This window comes from Pantherophis guttatus, chromosome 11 (assembly GCF_059756535.1).
Source record: "Pantherophis guttatus breed Tessera chromosome 11, ASM5975653v1, whole genome shotgun sequence".
Taxonomy (NCBI): Eukaryota; Metazoa; Chordata; class Lepidosauria; order Squamata; family Colubridae; genus Pantherophis; species Pantherophis guttatus.
The window spans coordinates 20,429,202-20,450,462 of NC_142073.1; the positions used below are offsets into that span (position 1 = coordinate 20,429,202).

At 40.7% G+C, this 21,261-nt stretch overlaps 1 protein-coding gene across 3 annotated transcripts; it reads left to right on the forward strand.

Annotated features, from left to right (window-relative positions):
• The first annotated feature begins 4,274 nt into the window (after window positions 1–4,274).
• On the forward strand, window positions 4,275–19,033 carry LOC148112301 (cytochrome P450 2J2-like). 3 transcript variants are annotated; one of them, XM_087876988.1, is made up of 9 exons: window positions 4,275–4,433; window positions 6,799–6,961; window positions 8,562–8,714; window positions 10,552–10,712; window positions 12,662–12,835; window positions 16,319–16,457; window positions 16,681–16,868; window positions 18,062–18,203; window positions 18,705–19,033. In XM_087876988.1, the coding sequence occupies exons 1-9, from the start codon at window positions 4,275–4,277 to the stop codon at window positions 18,899–18,901; spliced, it is 1,476 nt and encodes a 491-aa protein (XP_087733114.1). In that variant the 3' UTR covers window positions 18,902–19,033. The 3 variants fall into 3 exon arrangements, with proteins under 3 accessions (XP_087733114.1, XP_087733115.1, XP_087733116.1); XM_087876989.1 differs by having other exon boundaries at window positions 12,710–12,835; XM_087876990.1 differs by lacking the exon at window positions 12,662–12,835.
• The last annotated feature ends 2,228 nt before the right edge of the window (window positions 19,034–21,261 follow it).

A 21,261-nucleotide genomic window follows, 5' to 3' on the forward strand; every position in this document is an offset into this window, starting at 1 on the left:
CTTCTTGAAAGCCTCCAGTTGATGAAACTCCCACAACTTCCGAAGGCAACTTCTGTTCCATGGGTTGATTGTTCTCACTGTCAGAAAATTTCTCCTTATTTCTAGGTTGAATATCTCCTTATTCAGTTTCCATCCATTGCTTCTTTTCTGGCCTTCAGGTGCTTTGGAAAATAGCTTGATTCCCTAATTTAATTATAGATTGAGGATTTAGTGCACTTGTTTTTTCCCTGAGCATCCTGATCTTCTACTTGCCAAACTGAAGCTAATGAAATCTGGCGTCTGAACACCAGGTACCCGTCATCCTTTAAAGATTTAATCTTTGGCTAAATTGCCTAAATCACCACAGCAGAGAAACATCGAGTGAGATTTTCTAGCTAAACAAAATGGCTGCTTTGGGCTGATTGATTATTTTTTCCCTCGTATTTCTCTATTTTCAAAACAACCACCAACCCAAAGTTTTCTTTCCTGGATCATGGAGGCTGCCTGTGCTTGGGAATCTACTAGAATTGCATATTGGGAATCCTCTGAGTGACTTAGATCAGGTATGGCTCCTTCTCCACTCCTGCATGAAATTCCAGAGGGTGAACCTGCCAATCTTTTCAGTGCTGCAGAAAGAACTGAAATGGGATTGGTGTGTTTGTTAACTTTTCTACACAATGCATAATTTTTTGCTTGGTGCAAGATTGAGAGAAAAGCATTTACAATCTTACGGAGAAATAATATTACTTCTCCGAAGATTTAAGTAATATTACTTAAACTTACCTGTGTGGGTAGCAAGGTTTAAAGCTCTCATTATAATAAAACAAGGGTATTAATTATGCTCGGGTGGAGTTCTTTCACCCTAGCAAAATGTTCAGCTGATGCCCTTAAGCTCATCTGCAGTGAATAGGTGTGTCCCCTTCCATGATCTCCTTCATCTTCTTGTATAATCTTCTCAATCCTTTCAAAGGTGTTTCAGTAATCCTGTCCCTGGCGTGAATGACATGTTTTCGACTCCTAAAATTCATCCTGATTCACCAGTCATCTCATAACTCTCCCCTTTCTGCAAGAACATCATTATAGTCGATCAGCATCATAGTTGTTTACAGATTAACAGAGTTGGAAGGGACCTTGTAGGTCATCTAGTCCAACCCCTCCCTGCCCAAGCAGATCCTACACCATTTTTGACAATGGCAGTCCAGTCTCTTCATGAAAACATCCAGTGATGAAACTCCCACAACTTCCGAAGGCAGCTTCTGTTCCATTGGCTGATTGTTCTGTCAGAAAATTCCTCCTTATTTCCAGGTTGAATCTCTCCTTGTTCAGTTTCCATCCATTATTCCTTGTCTGGCCTTCAGGTGCTTTGGAAAATAGCTTGACCCACTCCTCTCTGTGGCAGCCCCTCAAATATTGGAAGACTGCTATCATGTGTCCCCTGGTCCTTCTCTTCACTAGACTAACCAGGCCCAGTTCTATCAGTAAAGGAGAATATTTGTAGCTCAGGGTTGAAATGAAGGGTCCTTGGTGTTCTCTGAGCTTGGTTGTTTTCTTGCATGTTTCATTAGTCAATTAGATAACATAATTAGTGCTAAGTGATGCTAGGCTAGCACTGATGATGTTACTTACTTGGGTAATTAAACGTCTGCAAGAAAACAACCAAGCTCAGAGAGCACCAAGGACCCCACAGTCTTCCTCCTCCTCCTCCTCTCTAGCACTGATGATGTTAACTAGTTGGATAATGAAATGTCTGAAAGAAGATAACCAAGGACTCCTCATTATAGTTCTACATATAGATTGCCTAGAATTGCCTTCTGCATGAAGAAAAGTGGGGCTATGGGTATAAGCTTGACTTCAACTGAGGACAGCTTCCGAATGGTAGTGTCAGCTTTGGAAGCCATATTAGGCCGGAAGCTTCCATGCTGTCACCTTCTCATGTGTGGGAAAGTAGGAGGGGCAATTTAGTAGAGGGGTTGTCTTTAGACATAATAGCATTCTTCCTGTCGGTCAAGGTCAGGGCGATCCTGCATCTGGAGAAGGAGTGGTCAGAGTGCACGGATGGTGATTGAAGCATGTGATTGACTGAGGATTGAGGGGATGGTTTGGGGGGTTTTGATTTACTGAGGGAAAACCTGGACCTCTCAGATTCGGGTTTTCCCAGATGTGCCAGTTTACCTATTCTAGTAAATAGAACTTTGAAAAATGCTTGCGTTAGAATTTTTACTTGGAGTTGGGATTTCTCTGGAACACTGACAGGTAGTTTAGGAGCAGGCTGTAAAGAACTGCATTAAATTGAGAAAATCCAGCATTTAAGCGGTCCAGGGAAAGGATTCCATGTGATTGTAACATTTATTTATTTATAGATCACCCATTTTACCTCAAGGTAATAGAGCAGCAGTGGTGCAGTGGTTAGAATGCAGTATTGCAGGCTACGTCTGCTGATCACCTGCTGCCAACACTTTGGCAGTTTGGGTCTCACTGGCTCAAGGTTGACTCAGCCTTCCAAGATGGGTAAAATGAGGACCCAGATTGTTGGGGCAATAGGCTAACTCTGTAAATGGCTTAGAGAGAGTTGTAAACAGTGGTGGGATTCAAATAATTTAACAACTGGTTCTCTATCCTAATGACCAACTGGGTAGGTGTGGCTGGGTGATCATATGACTGGGTGGGCATGGCCAACTCAACATCACTCACATCGAGGGACACTTCATCTCACCTGGTCTCTTGTGACCTCTTATAATAGCTATAGAAAAGAAAACAGAATTGACTGAAGAAAAATTAGAATCTCTAGATTTAAAAATGATGGGACTACATAAAGAATTAGAAAACACTGTGGTGCAATTAGAGATGGAAAGAGCTGCATTTTATTTACGTTTCCAAAACATGATTGAAGACAGAGAGGAGGATCTAACATTAGTAATGGCGGAGATGATAGCAGATGCCCCCCAAAGAGAGAAGGATGAAATAATAAATGAATTGGACGAAGTATACAGAATCCACACAAATTATGCTCAACAAAACAAATATTAAATAATTTCTGCCCACAATTTAAAACAACCCAATTAAAACCAATTTCAAATTAAAACCAAAAGGATGGGATCAAGCCAGCCTAGCTAGATGAAATAAATGAGTTTTCAGGGCCCGACAAAAAGTCCAAAAGTCTGGTATCGTGCGTATCTCTGGGGGTAGGTCATTCCAGAGGGCAGGTGCTGCCACAGAGAAGGCTCTCCCCCTGGGGGTCACCAGCTGACATTGTCTGGCCGACGGCACCCTGTGGAGGCATTCTCTGTGCGAGCGTACTGGCTAGAGGGAGGCTATTGGCGGCAGAAGGCAGTCTCGTAGATACCCCAGCCCTAAGCCATGGAGCGCTTTAAAGGTGGTCACTAACACCTTTAAGCGCACCCGGAAAACCACCGGGAGCCAGTGCAGCTCGTGCAGGAGAGGTGTCACATGGGAGCGCCCCGTCGCTCCCATAATCCCCCGCGCGGCCGCATTCTGGACCAGCTGGAGCCTCCGGGTGCACCCCAAGGGGAGCCCCATGTAGAGAGCATTGCAGTAGTCCAGGCGGGAAGTGATGAGTGCCTGAGTGACCGTGCGTAGGGAGTCCCAATCCAGAAAGCGACGCAACTGGCGTATCAGTTGAACCTGATAAAAAGCCTCCCTGGCCACGGCCGTCACATGGAATAGATGGTACAAGTGGATAAATCAAAGGAAAAAAGGGTAAAGACAAAAATTAGGGGAAATTAATGTAACAAAGAAGCACCGTCAGATAGATAGAATAGGTAATAAGTCACTGTTTGTATATATGTGTATATATAATTGCATGTATTTAGTTTGTTTGTGGTGTTGTGTATTGATTATGTAATTTTATGATTGAGAAAATTTGTATATATTTTTTAAAATATTTTTAAATTTAATAAAGTTTGTTTTTAAAATTAAAAAGAAAAAGAAAAAGATGGCTTCCAGGCCTGACAAGTATTGCTTTTCATTTACTTAATTGTGGGGCCATCTTCTCCAGATTCACAGATGAAATGTTTTCTGTGGTTTTAGACAAATGCATAATGCTGTATTTTTCCTGAGGCTCCTGAGGCCGCCCTGAGTCTTCGGAGAGGGGCGGCATATAAATTAAATTAATTAACTTAAATTAAATTAATTAAATTTAATTAATTAATGCTAATGTTTTGCTTGCCAAACTACAAAATCTGGCTTCAGAACACCGTGTACCCTCATCTTAGCTTTAGAGAGCTAATCTTTGGCTCAGGAGAGCAACGCAGAAAGAGGCGTTCCTTCTTATCAACATGGCTGTTTTTGGCTGGCTGATTGTTTTTTCTCTCCTATTCCTCTATCTCTGGAAGAGCCAACGTCCCAAAGGTTTCCCCCCTGGACCATGGAGGCTGCCACTACTTGGGAATCTGCTTTATTTTAGTACGAGGTTCCCTCTGAAGGAGCTGGATCAGGTAAGGCTTTTTATTCATTCTCATGTTAAACTGGACAAGGTGAATCCGTCAACATTTTTTTTGCTGCTGAGGAAACAACTGAAAAAGAGACAGGTGTGGTCGTTTAACTTTGCTACGTGAGATCCGATATCTGCTTGGCTCAGGATTTAGAGAAAAACATTTAGAATCTTGGGGACATGTGAACAATCCCTGTCATTTGAGGGTGGAGGATTCCTCATTCCTAATTGAATCAAACTTCTGAAAGATTCATCAGCTGGGAATTTTTTTTTTAATTTGATTTATATGCCGCCCTTCTCCGGAGACTCAGGGTGGCTTACAATGCGCTCAGCAATAGCCTTCATCCTTTTGTATATTTATACAAAGTCAGCTTGTTGCCCCCACAACTGGGTCCTCAATTTACCTACCTTAGAAAGGATGGAAGGCTGAGTCAACCTTGAGCCTTGGCGAGATTTGAACCTGCAGTAATTGCAGGCAGCTGGTCTTAATAACCAGCTTAATAACAGGGTGCCTTAGACCACTGTACTACCAAGGCTCTTAATTAAGTTTGCCTTTGAAGTTTTCAAGTTAAACACTGGCTTTCCAAAACCTGCTGGAGAAATTTGGCACTCTAGAAGGTTAAAGAAGGCTTCTGTTTGTCTGCATCAATCAATAATATATGATTCAGGTGATTCCCCACCATGTCGATCAGCTCTATTTGTTCCTACTCCCCCCCGCCCCCTCCTCCCCAAAACCTGTTTTTCATGTTGAAAGAATATAAAGAAATGAAACAGTGAGATAAAGTAAAGGTAGATCAATAACAAGTCTATTTCAGGTAGTCCTTGGTTAACAACCTTTGGTTAACAGGACAGGTACAAACTTCAACAGATAGTCAGAACGGCAGAAAGAAAGAAAAAACACTGCAACCAGCCTTCCTTGCATGAACCAGAAAGAGGGCTGAGGAAATATCTACAGACCCCTCACATCAGTGGTGAAATCCACATTTTTTTTACTACCGGTTCTGCGTGGGTGGCTTGGTGGGCATGGCAGGGGAAGGATGCTGCAAAATCCCCATTCCCTCCCCACTCCAGGGGAAGGATGCTGCAAAATCTCCATTCCCTCCCCACTCCTGGGGGAAGGATTTTGCAAAATCTCCTTTCCCACCCTACTCTGGGGCCAGCCAGAGGTGGTATTTGCCGGTTCTTCAAACTACTCAATATTTCCGCTACCGATTTTCCAGAACCTGACAAAACCTGCTGGATTTCACCCCTGTCTCACATCCTGGACATAAACTGTTTCAACTTCTCCCTTCAGGATCGCGCTATAGGACATTGCATGCCAAAACATCTGGACACAGGGACAGTTTTCCCCCCTCATGCCTTCACTCTGTTGAACACCTGACAAATGCTTAATTCTCCCAGTATTGTTTTATGTCTTAGGATATTTACTCATGTACTAGGCTGTATTGCTATTCTTTTTCTCATCTTCTCATATTTCCTACTACCTTCTCCTATTGGTATCTATGATTATCACTTGTTGTATCCTACGATTGAGGATTGCAACTATGATCTATGATATATGACCTATCACTTTGTTGTTTGTAAGTACACTGAGAGCTTATGCACCAGAGACAAATTCCTTGTGCGTCCAATCACAGTTGGCCAATAAAGAATTGAGAATTTTGTTCAGTGACCATTCAAAGTTATGTCAATCCTAAATGAAGGGACCTATGACATAAAATCATCTGCTACAATGTCCTACCTGTCAATGACTACTTCAGCTTCAACCACAACAATACACAAGCACACAATAGATGCAAACTTAAAAATTAACCACTCCAAACTCAATTGCAGAAAATATAACTTTAGCAACAGAGTGGTCAATGCCTGGAATGCACTACCTGACTCTGTGGTTTCATCCCAAAACCCCCAAAATTTTAACCTTAGACTGGCTACTGTTGACCTCACCCCTTTCCTAAGAGGTCTGTAAGGGGCGTGCATAAGAGCACCAGTATACCTACCATCCCTGTCCTAATGTTCCCTTTAATTGTATTCATTTTATGTATTCAATTCATGCTTTAGTTATACTTATATATATTATCTAATACGTACTCGACAAAATAAATAAATAAATAAAATAAATGACATTCCTTGAGGTTGCAGTACCACAGTTTCCCTGTGGTCACATACCCGCAGTTGGACATTCAACAAATGCCTCATAATTATGACAGCCAGTGTCCTGTGATCATATGACAAGCAAAGTCAGCGGGGACTGGAAACCCACCTAACAAGTGTCTTGCTTAGCAACATAAATTTTGGACTCCATTGTGTTTAATCCCAAGTAATTTCCTGATGCCTCTATGCTATTATTCCAAATTACTTTGTTTCAGCTAGCAAAAAAATATGGTCCTGTCTTCAGTTTCTACTTTGGAAGAACACCTGCGGTCTTCATTCATGGATTTACTGCAGCAAAGGCGGCTCTCGTGATACAAGGCACAGAATTTGCTGGAAGGACAGCATTTCCTATAACGGACGCCATCGCTAACAAAAAAGGTAACTGAGTATAATTTCCAATTCTTTTTTCCTCACCTATTTTATTTTATTTACAAATGCCTGTTTGCTCTCGATAAGAATCCAAGTTATCCTATTACCAACTACCAATGGTAGCAGGATATTGTTGTGGTCCGCCAGCAGCCTGAGGAGTCGGACAGTGAGGAGGCTGAGGAAGAACATGGGCCAGTCCTGGAGACTGAAGAAGGCCTGGATGAGGGCTCTGTGCCAGAGGCAGAGATGGGGCCAGGGCCATCAGAGAGTGAGGTGTGGACTCCAGAGCCTCCAGAGACTGATAGGAGTGAGGCAAAGGAACAGGAGGAGCCTGTTCCTAATGCACACATGAGAAGAGCTGCCAGAAGGCAAGAGCAGCTCAAGCAAAGAGGACGACTCGGGAGTAGGGCCAAGAGATGATTGGCCCCTCCCATAAGGCTTAAAACTGACCAGCAATGCCGTTTGGGCTTTGCCGGAAAACAACGTTGGTAGCTTTGTCTTCTTCTTCGTCTACGTCTTGTATTTATTTTTGTATCTGGGACTTCTGAATGTTTGCCAAGAAAGGCCTTTGGCAGTTTGCCTAATTGTACCAAGGTTTGAGATAGGACTGAGGAATTTGTGTTGGGAGGAATTTGCTTTAATTTGGTTGAACGATGCTGGGAACTAAGTTATTCTCAGCTGTTCGAATAAAGTTTGTTTTTTCATGGACTGATTTTCCTACTTCTTACTTGGGCCTGGGTCACAACAGATATCTGTTATCCAGTTACCAATATCCCTTTTATTCTGCATTCTGGAGTGCTGACCAAAGGTTTCCAGCAAAACAGAATAACAAGGACCTTGTATGAAAGGACCTTGGAGGTCTTCTAGTCCACCCCCCTGCTCAAGCAGGAAATCCTATACTATTTCAGACAAATGGTTGTCCAATCTCTTCTTAAAAACCTCCAATGTTGGAGCATTCACACTATCTGGGGGCAGGTCATTCTACTGGTTAATTAGTTCCTTAGTTCCAGGTAGCATCTCCCTTTAATGATTTTCACCCACTGCTTCTTGTCCTACCATCAGGTGCTTTGGAGAATAGGTTGACCACCCTCTTCTTTGTGGAAGGCTGCTATCATGTCATTCCTAGTCTTTCTTTTCACTAAAGTAGATATGCCCCATTCCTGCATCCATTTTTTTATATGTTTTAACTTCCAGCCCTCTAATCATCTCTGTTGATCATCTCTGCACTCTTTCTAAAGTCTCCACATCTATTTTATATTGTGGTGACCTAAACTAGATGCATTATTCCGAGTGTGGTCTTACCAAGGCATTATAAATGGTTACTAACACTTCTCGTGATCTTCTCATGAAAGAAAGAAGAATCTCTTGAAGCATTAGAATGCTCTTCCTAATTGTTACATGAAATATCGTAATTTGTTCATGGACCAGAAAAACAACTCAATGTATTTTTCTTGCCATGAGAACTGTTCATTAGTTTAGCTTTGGTAGTATAATTTTAGTAATGCTTTGTTCATTTACTGATGTTTGTCATATTTGAAAATATACTTTTGCTTTAAAAATAAATAAATAAGTAAATAAATAACATGAATGAGCGTTGGTTTTTCCCCAGGTTTGCTGACATTAAGATATGATGAAGTATGGAAGGGGCAAAGGAAGTTTTCACGGATGCTTTTCAGAAACTTTAGATTGAGCAAAAAATCAGTGGAAGAAAAGAACCTGGAGGAAACAGCTTATTTGATTCAAGCATTCACTGATAACATGAGTAAGCTCTCCTGGGACAGGATGGGATGGTTGGGAAGTTGTCATTCGAGTGTGGTTGTTGTTTCCCATTGAACCCAACTGAGTTGACCTCAAGGATGACCATTAAGTGTGTGTATTACAGCAGAGTAGGAGGATCTTAGGATTCTGGTTAGATAAAATTCCATGTCCCATTGACCAAAATAAGATACATCGTTCATTTTACCTCTGTGTGTCAGGCTTCGGTGCTATCTTAAATAAACTTCATTCTCAAACGCAAAGTCTCTAATGAATCACTTTTATTTAAGAATAGAAAAAATCCGACATTCCTGATTCAAGTTGCAGCCAAACTGGCCCCTCCTTCCAACCCCCTCCTCTTCCGCTCTCCAACCCCAATATCCCATTGGCCATCATGCAGATCCATCTCTACGTCCCGGCACGTTCTTTTCACAGGAATGTGCCCCCCACCCTCCATCACCCAGGTAACACTATCTGTTGCATGCAGAAAACTAGGTAAAAGTTCATCTCAGCAATAAATCAACGCTTCTGCTCTCTGCTTCATTTCGTTCATGTCAGCGCTGGAAGAGAGCCTAACTTGGAACGCTGACACTGTGTTTGTAATGTTTGTAGAGCAGGAGTGTTATAACATTCTTGGTGGCAACCTGAAAATTAGAATTCTGAGAATGCTTTTAATTGTTGATAGGAATTTGGGGAGAAGATTAATCTACATAAAATGACTAGCCGAGGAAGCATAATGTTGTGGCCCACCAGCAGCCAGCAGAGCTGACAGCAGATTCGGACAGTGAGGAGGTTGGGGAGGAATGTGGGCCAGTCCTGGAGTCTGGGGATGGCTCGGATGAGGGCTCTGCGTTGGAGGCAGAGAGAGGGCCAGGGCCATCTGGTAGTTATGTGCTGCCTCTGGAGCCTCCAGAATCTGACATCAGTGAGGCAAAAGAACAGTGTGAGCCTGTTCCCAGTGTGTGCATGTGCAGAGCTGCCAGAAGGCAAGAACAATTATGAAAAAAAAGGGTGAGTCGGGAGTAAGGCTTGGAGATGATTGGCCCCTCCCATAAAACATAAAAGAGGAGCAAACGGACGTGAGCCTTTGCAGGAAGCAATTAGTTCCTATGGTCAATTCAAGATCTAAGAAGTCCGTTTGACTCTGTGCTCCATTTGGCCTTGCAAAATTAATGGACAATTAGGTCTCTGACAGCGTTTCAAGGGAGATAAAGGTGGGTGTTTATCAACATTATCCTGAAAGACTGTGTCATCTCGAGCAGACATCTGTCGGAATGTTTAGATTTTAGCAAGATTTATTCGTTAGAAAAAGATAGACAATAGCAGATATTATTTGACCTTCATGACTCCTTTGCATGAAAGTTCGTTGTGAGCTGATCCAAGAGCTGGAATCTATAGTGGACTTATGACAAAAAGTGACTTATGTCCATATTTCTCACTTACGACCACTCCAGCATTCCAATGGTCACGTGATTTACACTCGGATGCTTGACAACTGACTCATATTTATGACGGATGCAGCTTCCCAGGGTCATGTAATTGTTTTGCAATCTTTAACAAGCAAAGTCACCGAAGAAGACAGATTCACGTAACAAACGTGGCAAGAAAAATTGTAAAATGGGGAAGGATTTAAAAAGAAAGACCCAAATTTCTCACTTAGCAACATAAATTTGGGGCTCAGTTGTGGCCGTACATTGAGGACTACCCGCATGTTGTATTCTTCTGCTGATACCTCTGCAACGAGTAAAATTGCTTAGAGGATTGCGTCTTATGACTCTCCTAAATAAACACGCAGGAAGAATAAATCTCTATAGAGATTGATTTCCTTTCATTTTGTTTCACAGGCATTCCTTTTGATCCTTATGAGTTTCTGGACACCGCAGCCGCCAATGTAATTTGTGCCATCATATTTGGGAAACGTTTGGAATATGACAACCGCTTCTTCAGGACTCTCCTGGATGAGATACATCAAGGTTCCAAAATGACGGCGGGACCTTGGGCCTTGGTATGCTTAACAACAATTCTGAAGATTGTTTGTAATTAATCCACAACCAGGGGTGGGTTCTAAATTTTTTACTATTGGTTCGGTGGGTGTGGCTTATTTTGTGGGCGTGGCTTGATGGTCATGTGATAATTCTTTAGGATTTAGCAGAGGTACTGATCTACCAGGCTTTTAACTACTTGCAGAGCTGTACCGGTCTACCCATTTGTTCTTGGAGGGTTCCGGTCTACTCATTTGTTTTTGGAGGCACCGGTCTACTCATTTGTTTTTGGAGGCACTGGTCTACTCATTTGTTTTTGGAGGCACTGGTCTACCCATTTGTTTTTGGAGGCACTGGTCTACTCATTTGTTTTTGGAGGCACTGGTCTACTCATTTGTTTTTGGAGGCACTGGTCTACTCATTTGTTTTTGGAGGCACCGGTCTACTCATTTGTTTTTGGAGGCACTGGTCTACCCATTTGTTTTTGGAGGCACCGGTCTACTCATTTGTTTTTGGAGGCACTGGTCTACCCATTTGTTTTTGGAGGCACTGGTCTACTCATTTGTTTTTGGAGGCACTGGTCTACCCATTTGTTTTTGGAGGCACTGGTCTACTCATTTGTTTTTGGAGGCACCGGTCTACCACCACATTGCCTTTTAACACTGATCAGCTGTAGGGCGGCCCTTTGAATCCCTGCGGCAAGAGTTTAAACAGTTTTTTTCCTTCTAGCCGATCATCTGGGACTCAGGAGGCAGCAATAGATTGGGGGTGGGGCCAAATAAAAGGTAAGAATAACGCGGAGGGTAGGCGGGGGGGCAGAACCAGTTTGGCGATGTCATATCATCACTGCTACTGGCTCGGCGGAACCAGGCAGAACCGGGAGGAACCCACCACTGTCCACAACTAATTGCAATTTGTATTTCCATATCTCACTCATTCTGGAATGTTTTGGTTTTCAATTGCAATTAGAGCATTATCTCACCAGAGCGTAAGGACAAGTAAGTGGAACTGCTGTGTGAAGCAATTTGGTCCAAACTTGCAGTTATCCCAATTTAATTATTAAGTCTAGTTTTGGTACTGAGATGTATCCTTATTGGGCCATTTGATTCCCGATCAAATTGAGAATAAGAGATATTACAAGCTATCCTGATTCAAATTCATGCACCAGTGGCCATTTAAAAGTTCCATAGTTCACACATTCTGGAAACTCTGTGGGTTTCCTGAATTTGGAACAGCATCTCACCATCTGTCAGAAATGGTGTAGGATCTCCTGTTTGGGCAGGGGGGTTGGATTACATGACCTATAAGGTCCCTCCCAACTCTGTTAACCTGTTAGAGAAGTGAAACATCTTCACCAGAGAGCAAGGACAAATGGGTGACAAACTACTGTGTGAGTGATTTGGTCGAAACCTGCAATTATCCCAATTTAATGAGGGCCAGTTTCTATACTGAAATTTAACTTTATTGGGACATTTGATTCCCAATCAGTTTGGGAATGAGAGATAACTGCAGGGATTACTTTTTCTGCTCAATACATCCTGCAAAGAAGCCTTTAAGGTAAAGGTAAAGGTTCCTCTCACACATATGTGCTAGTCGTTCCTGACTCTAGAGGGCGATGCTCATCTCCATTTCAAAGCCAAAGAGCCAGCACTGTCAGAAGACGTCTCCGTGGTCATGTAGCCAGCATGACTCAACGCCAAAGGTGCACGGAACTCTGTTACCTTCCCACCAAAGGTGGTCCCTATTTTTCTACTTGCATTTTTTACCTGCTTTCGAACTGCTAGGTTGGCAGAAGCTGGGACAAGTAATGGGAGCTCATCCCATTACGCGGCACTAGGGATTCGACCGCTGAACTGCCGACTTTTTGATCAACAAGCTCAGCATCTTAGCCACTGAGCCACTGCATCCCTATAAAGAAGCCTTTACCACGATCCAATTCAACCGTGTTGGTTTTTCTTCTGTTTGCTGGCAGCTTTACAATGAGGTGCCCTTGGTAAGAAATCTTCCCCTGCCCCACCAGACAATATTAACAACTGCAAAGAAAATAGATGTCTTTATTCAAAAAGAGGTGGAAGAACACAAGGTGACCTTGACTCCTGGAGAACCTCGTGACTTCACTGATGCCTACTTAGAAGAAATGCAGAAGGTAGATGGTTCAACTGGCAGATCTTTCTTTTTCCTGTGGTTTTGACATTGTCCCTTAGGAAAGTGCAACAGAAACATTTCTTTTCTAGAGATCTACTTTCTACCTGGTGCTTTGAATGTTTTATAGCCCCAACTAACTAGGGCACCCCCCCTCCTTTTGGGCACCAGCGACTGGTTCTGGGGAGAAAGGTTTTTCCATGGACAGGAATGGGTGTGGTTTTGCATGCTGCCTGTATCTCATGGATGGGGCTTCACTTATTTGCACTGCCTGGTTTCTGGCATGCTGAGGCCCCATGCTAGTCCATGGACCAGGGGTTGGAGACTCCTAAACTAGAGTAGGTCTTTAGACCAGGACAAGGGAGAAAGTCCCCTTTGCCAGCTCTGCGGGATCTTTATTCTCTTCCTGAACTCTTTCTATCATAAGGGGTTAAAAGTCTGTAGAGATCCTCAGTCATCCAGGTCACGGTTATTCCAAAGGTGCTTTTTCAGGAGGCAACTGGACTTTCTTGTTTGTCTTTGAAGACATTTCACTTCTCATCCAAGAGGTTTCTTCAATTCTGAGCTGAAGAGCTAAACAGTTTGGGATGAACCCCCTTTGAACGGTGTGGGAGTAGGAATGGATTTCCAGAGAAAATAATTTGCAGACTACAGGAACCATTAGCACTAGTCAGGTGACCCTGAGGACACAGATAAACCTCCTAGTGCTTCAACAACCCTCTAAAAGGATGCAAATGGGATTCAACCGGAAGTGTCATGACGAGACAGTCAGGGATTAGCGGGCTTTAATGAGCCTTGCAAAATCTCAGGCTGACGAACTACTGCAGAGGGGTCTTCAAACTGGATCTGTCCTGTAGGGAAGAAGGAGAGGCACCTCAGAAGACCAAGCGGAACAGGCAAGTTCCTTGGAGGGCAGAGGAAACTCTCCCTGACTCTGCAGCAGGGGGCGGCAGCCATTGCAACCGCCAGTAAACTGGGGCAACTGGACCAAGCACTGTGCAGGAATGGAGAACTGAGCGGAACATTGATGCCGGGTGAGTGACAACCAACTCATAGGCAGAAGAGAAAAAAAAGAGGAGTACTTTCAAAATAACTATAAATATCCTAGAAGTATAACAGTGGCTAATAGGTATGGCGAAAGGACAGAAGAAGATTAAAGCTGAAGCTACAAAGTGATAAAACCCGATTAGAAAATTGATTATTGGATTTAAATATTTGGAGAACTTTAAAAAATTAAAAGGATTAAGAATCTGAAAAGATCTATCTCTAATTAGTGAATTTTAAAGGAAGATTAAAGAATGAAGAAAAGCCTGCAATAGAAAGGACCGGTTAAAGATTTTAAATTGAAATTGAATTGGAATGTAAAGTTGGAATTTGGACTTTGTAAATTTGGACTGATCTTTAAATTGATTTGGTGCATATAAAAGTGAAAAAGAAGAAGAGCAGAAAATAAATAAGACTGTTAAAGTGGATTGCAAACAAAATGGATACTTTCCTAGACTGCTAATTACAATTGTGGATTGTAGAGAGAGAAAAAAGGTCATTACAACATTGAATCCTTATTTTTGGGGAAAAAAACAAACCTTGAACTTTGAAAGGGATAACAGCTGTGAATTTTTAAGGAGGCTTTGTTTGTCTATAAGCGCTTTAACTTTGATGATTAAAAAAGGAGGACTACAACGCAATTTGAAATTGGAATAATATCAACCTAGAAAGAACAAAATGGTGCAGAAATTTAAGGAAATGATGAAAACGATGTATTTATCATTGAAAATGGAAATAAGGGAAATGACCACAATGTTGCATGGCAAACTGAAACTTGATGATCAAAAAATTAACTTAGGATACATTCAAGCTGACAAGGAAACAAACAATGAGAAGCAAGAAAGAGAGACTGTCAATAAAGAAGAAGATAAAGACAAAGAGATTGATAATGGAAAATTAAATGATTATGTGGGTAGTAATAATAAAAAAGAGAACTTTAAAGATTACATTGGGATTAACAATGGAAGAAATAGAAAAGGGAGAAAGAAGCAAAGAAAAAGAGGATGGAATAGAAAGAATATAAAAAACTTAAATGATTGCACGGTGATTATCAGTGGGAAAATAAGAAAAAGGAAAAAGCAATGGAAAATAACGAGAAATGCAGGGCAGAATAGAAGAGTTTATGATTTTAAAATACAAAATGATTACACTGGGATTAATAGTGGAAAGATAAGAAAAAGGGAAAAGAGAGTTCAGGACTTTAAAGCACAAAAGAAAAGAAGGGGGGAAAAAAAAGAAAAAAAATCAAAAATAGAAAGGGAGAAAGAAATGGAAGAAGAATATGTGGTATAAGAAATGAATATTAGAGAAAAGATGAAATTGTGATATTAATTAAGTAATTTAAAACTATATGGATGTATGATGAATGTAACAATTGGAATACTTTGAACTATATATTTGGAATTATTTGGACAAGATTTATACTTAATTGGTGTTTATAAACATGTTGAATTGCATTATTTGGAACAGAGAGAATTCAGGGAAACAATTGAGAATTGTATTATGTTGTATCATTTGAATTAAGATTTATACTTAATTGATTTTTTATTGAATACTTTTAATTAATCAGGGAAATTATAATAATTGGAATATCTTTAAGATAAGAATATAAATTTGATGAAGTAATAGAATGGTAATAATGAATTAATTAAGTTAATATGAAGTAATGGTAAAATGTATGGAAGTTTAAGAACTGAAATAAGACTTAGAAATATTAATAAGTTTAACATATAAAATTGTAATAGTTGGGACATTTGAGTTAAGATTTATACTTAATTGGCTTTTATTAATATGTTGAATGGTGCAGAAATGTAATATAATTGTATTATTTGGAATAGTTGATAAATAATTGGGGATGGTATTATGTTGTGTGAATTCAAATTTAGGGGTTCAAATTTTAGTGAGGAAAAAGAAAAATTGAATTATATCAGGATTAGAAGTTAAGATGAAGGGTAATATTGGTTTCTTAAAATTAGAGAAAATAAATGTTATTCGAAAAATTCAAATAAATTTATGACCAGGTCAATGTTTTATTCAGAAAAGATGCATTGTATGTTTGTCTGTATGTTTAAAAAATAAAAATAAAAACTTTACAAAAAATAAAATAAAATAAAAGGAGGCAAATGACCAGCCGTCTGCAAGGAATATAAATCCTTCCATTCCCCACTATCCTGTCAGAGCTGAAGAAGCTTCTTGGATGAGAAGTAAAATGTCTTCAAAAGAAAAAACATGAAACTGTAGTTATCTCCTGAAAAACCACCTTTGGGACAATTATAATGGGTTGTTACTGGAAGAAATTATTGGTACACTTTTAGTCATCGTTCTCAGAATGAATTCCAGTGTTTAAATGGATGTTATCAACTCTATTAAAAAGGATATGCAACTGGGAGAAAATCCTTTTTTCCATTTGATATTCATATTTCTTGTTTTAACTGACAAAAAGCCAGAGAAGAAAGCTTCAGGCTTTGAAGAAGAGCAATTACGAATCCTATTGTCTGATCTATTTCTGGCTGGAACAGAGACAATGGCTGCAACTCTTCAGTGGATATTGCTCTATTTGGTGGCCTTTCCAGAGATTCAAGGTACAAAATTATGAAACAGTCTTCTTGTAATAGTAATATCTGCTCTTATTGTGGAAAGTAAAAAAAAAGGATCCTGAATTGGGGGTCATTTTCAGGGCTGAGAATTCAGTCAGCTGCACTCTGCTCAACATCTGGTGGGCACTTGGTTGGGAAGTATATCAGATATGTTTACACAGAGCCAGTAAATGTTCTTCAGAGTGTAACCGACCTATTTGTTCCACAGAGAAATGCTGGAAAGAAATAGACACAGTTCTGGGAAACAAAGCAAGTCTGAAGTACGAAGACAGAGGAAAATTGCCCTACACAAACGCCGTCATTCATGAAATCCAGCGCGTTTCAAATGTTATTCCTCTTGGACTACCTCATGCACCCATTAAAGATGTGCAGCTTTTTGGATATAAAATTCCCAAGGTAAAAAAAAAAAATAAACCCTCCCAGAAACCCGTAATTGTTTCCCATAAAGTCAAGTGTGGGTGAATCTGCAGGTGTCCATCTGTGTCTTCCTGACCTGTCTCTGTGTAAGAGCAAGAGAAAGCAAGAATTGAGATCTCTTTCTTTTTATCAGAGGTTCTTGCAGAAATTAAATCCAGAAAGCACACACAGGCAGACTGATACAGCAAGATTCATTAACTTCTTTATATACATAATAATACATGAAGATAAAATGTACAATACCAATATAGAAGATTCTTCCAATGTAGCAGTTACAACACAAGACAGGAGAGAACAGTTAGTTTCATTTCAGCAGAGCACACTAGTTTTAGTTTCTCTGCACAGACTCAGAAGCTGCAGACATGCCCTGGCTCAGCTCCCAAACAGCCCTCATTGGCTGACTTAATTGCTATGCCTATACATTGGCTGACCTTGTTACCATGTCCTATTCCAGTTGATGAATATACTCTGACACTTTTGAACTCCCATTTAATAAAGTAGTATAGACCTATTGACCCTTTTTTCTGTGGGGTGCTTTGCAAGATGACACAATTTCAATGTCTTCTGAAGACCTTGTAACAAAGATGTTTCTTAAATCTCAGGCATTCTCATTTAGGAATGGTATACTTGGGAATAGAAATGTCAGCGTTCCAAATTAGGCTTTCTTCCAGCACTGACGTAACAAGTTGAAGCAGAAAGAGCGGAAGCTTGATTTATTGCTGAGATGAACTTTTACCTAGTTTTGTTTATACAGATAGGGTTTCCTGGGAGACGAGGGTGGGGGCTGCATTCCTGTGAAAAGAACGTGCCGGGATGTAGAGATGGATCTGTATGATGGCCAATGGGACGTGGGGGCTGGAGAGCGGAAGAGGAGGGGGTTGGAAGGAGGGGCCAGTTTGGCTGCAAATTTGAGTCAGAAATGTCGGATTCTGCTATGCTTAAAAATAAAATGTTTCATTAGACAGCTTGCGCTTGAGAATGAAGTTTATTCAAGATAGCACCGAAACCTGACAAGAAATACGTTTTCCTACTTCTGAGTTCCACTCTGCTTGATTCCATCAGTCCCCCTTGTACTTTTTCACCTGCATCTGCCATTCTCCAACCACATCTCAATGAGGTCTACATGGAAGCTCATCCAGAGCCATGTGACATATCTCTCTTGGCTTCTGCAGGACACCATGGTTTTCATCAACATCCAGTCTGCCCATCGTGATGAATCCCAGTGGAAGTTTCCCAATGAGTTCAACCCCTCCAACTTCCTGAATGAAGAGGGAGAGTTTGTGAAGCCGGAAGCCTTTTTGGCATTTTCAGCAGGTGAATTTCTCAGTCTTACTCTCAGTCTCTGTCTCTGTCTCTGTCTCAGTCTCTGTCTCTGTCTCTGTCTCTGTCTCTGTCTCTGTCTCTGTCTCTGTCTCTGTCTCTGTCTCTCTGTCTCTGTCTCTGTCTCTGTCTCTGTCTCTGTCTCTGTCTCTGTCTCTCTCTCTCTCTCTCTCTCTCTCTCTCTCTCTCTCTCTCTTTCTCTTTCTGTGATGGAGAAAGAATTAGACAAGTAAGTACCTGATCTCTAAGGTCAGAATCAGAGACGAAAAGAGGAACTGAAGCGAGAGAGGAAAAAAGTGAAGATTGATTTGAGAAGGTGAGTCTTTTAAAGAATAAAGCATGCCCCCCCCCCACAAAAAAACAACCCTCACCAACTTTGGCAATTTAGTGAAATTTAGGATCATTTTGGGAAGGGCCAAGATGGCTCCAGTGGTTGGAATAATTTGTCAGCCTTCAGCTGTCTGAATGGCTCCTCTTTCCTCTTTGCCTTTTCAGGACCAAGAGTCTGCTTAGGGGAAAATTTGGCCCAGATGGAGCTCTTCTTCTTCTTCACCAGCATTCTCAGAAATTTCCAATTATCATGGCCAGATAAATCCGAAACTCCAGATTTTACACCACACATGGGGATTACACAGTTCCCGTCTCGCTTCAAGGTGTTGCTGAAGTGTTGCCAGCCCTGTGAAAAGGTGTAAGTGAGGATCTACAAAACAACTGATTCAAGACAATCCCATTCTCTGCAACAGCCAGTGGCCACCTCTGCTTCAAATTCAGCACAAAATCATTTTAAAAAAAACATAAATAAAATGCTATCCTATACAAAACTATCCAGTGGATGACCGGTCTTATTTATATTTTTTTCTGATGATGAATTTCATTTTCCAACTCTCTTCTCAATTTCTTTAAGATTACTGTCCCAAAGGTGCTTTTTCAAGAGGCAACTGGGCTGGTCTAGTTTTTCTTTGAAGGTGTTCAAAGAAGCTTCTTCAGCTTCTTCTTCTGTTGGATGAGAAGCGAAATGTCTTCAAAGAAAAAACAAGAAAGTCCAGTTGCTTCTTGAAAAAACAACCTTGGGGCAACCATGACCTGGATGACTGAAGATCTCCGTAGGCATTTAATCATCATCATCATCATCATCATTAATAACAAGATCAACATTGGTCAGCTGCAGAAGGCCACCTTACTGAGATCTGCTCACATAATCCGCCGATACATCACACAGTCCTAAACGCTTGGGAAGTGTTCGACTAGTGATTTCTGATATGAAATCCAGCATGGTTATCTCGTTTACTGTGTATACTGTCATTTTTGTGTAAATAATAATAATAATAATAATAATAATAATAATAACAACAACAACAACAACAACAACTTTATTGTCATTGTACATGTATACACAGTATACCCATACAATGAAATTCACTGAAGACCCAGAGACCAGATCCAACACACATAACAATCTCCAAACACACTCCCACCCACCACAATTCCCCACCCCTAAACCACCCAAACATCCACACAACAGACCAAGTAATGTCCAACAGCTCATTGATGGTGGCCCTTTAGTTCATTGTTGAGTGCAATTATAGCTCTGAGATAAAAACTATTCAGAAAAGGTGTGGTCCGAGTTTTATTTTATTTATTTTATTTTTTATTGGTTTTTATTGTGAAAATATAGAAATATAATTCTGCGTTTTTCGGTTCCGTGGTGTTAAATTGTTTACATATTATTTACATAGTATTGTATCTTTGCTTGTATATCGTTTTGGTATTATTACAGGTAATTATATACAGTTAATTATATACAGTTATATACATATTGTTTACTTGTTATTTACGTAGATTGCAACCTTAGTTCAGTAATGTACATGGTAATAGTTAACTCTTTATGAACATTATTAATTAACCTTGATACTTCTCAGATTTCATTTTTTGATTCTTTTCTCTAACCACTCGTACCACAACTCCCACACATTATAATACTCCGTGTTCTCTCTTTCGTTAAGTTCTAATGTTAGCTTGCTCATTTCAGCGCACTCTAATATTTTCTTGATTACTTGTTCTTCGGTTGGTGGTTTTTTCTCCTTCCAATATTGAGCGTAGGTTATTCTTGCCGCTGTCGTTATATGTGTAATAAGGTACTTCTTCTTTTTTTCATATTCTGTTTTTAGGATTCCCAGGAGAAAAGTCTTCGGTTCAAAATCAATATTTTCTTTTATTATTTCCGTAAGCCATTTCCAGATCATTTTTCAAAATTTTTTCACTTGAGGGCAGGTCCACCAACAATGATAGTAAGTGCCTTGGTGGTGACCACATTTCCAACAATTGGGACTCCACCCAACAAACCAAGTAATGCTGTCCAACAGCACACTGATGGTGGCCCTTTAGTTCATTGTTGAGTGCAATTATAGCTCTGGGATTAAAAACTATTCAGAAAACGTGCGATCTGAGTTTGAATTGCTCTGTATCTTCTGCCAGAAGGCAACAACCCAAAAAGATTGTAAGCAGGATGGGAAGAGAATGTTATGCAACTTTCTCAAACAGCGAGATTCGAAGATGTCATCCAGGGATGGTAGCTGGAATCCTATGATATTCTGGGCAGTTTTAATGATTCTCTGTAGAGCATTTTTGTTCGCTGCAGAGCTGCTCCCATACCATGCAAGAATGCCGTATGTCAGGACACTCTCAATGGTGCTGCGATAGTAGGACAGAAGTAGATGCTGAGATAGATTTATCTTCCTGAGCATTAAGATTACTGGAAGGAAGAATGGAGAAGAGAAGAGTGCATCGTTTGTTTATCAAATGGCTCTTCCTGGTATGAGAATCCAAGGCCCACACGAAGTGGGTGAGCTATGCAGGGGAGATTGTCAAAGGGACTCTTGACTTCTGGGAGTCCACCTGCCTTGGTCTTTGCCTAGTCAACCAGACAAGCAAGGCCAGGACAAGAAGCAGGCAGCAGTGGGATTATTGGAAGTTTCTCGGAACCTTTCATTTTCTCTTCTGAGGCACAACAAAGAATCGTTCCCACACACTTTCTCTTTTCTCAGATCTACAA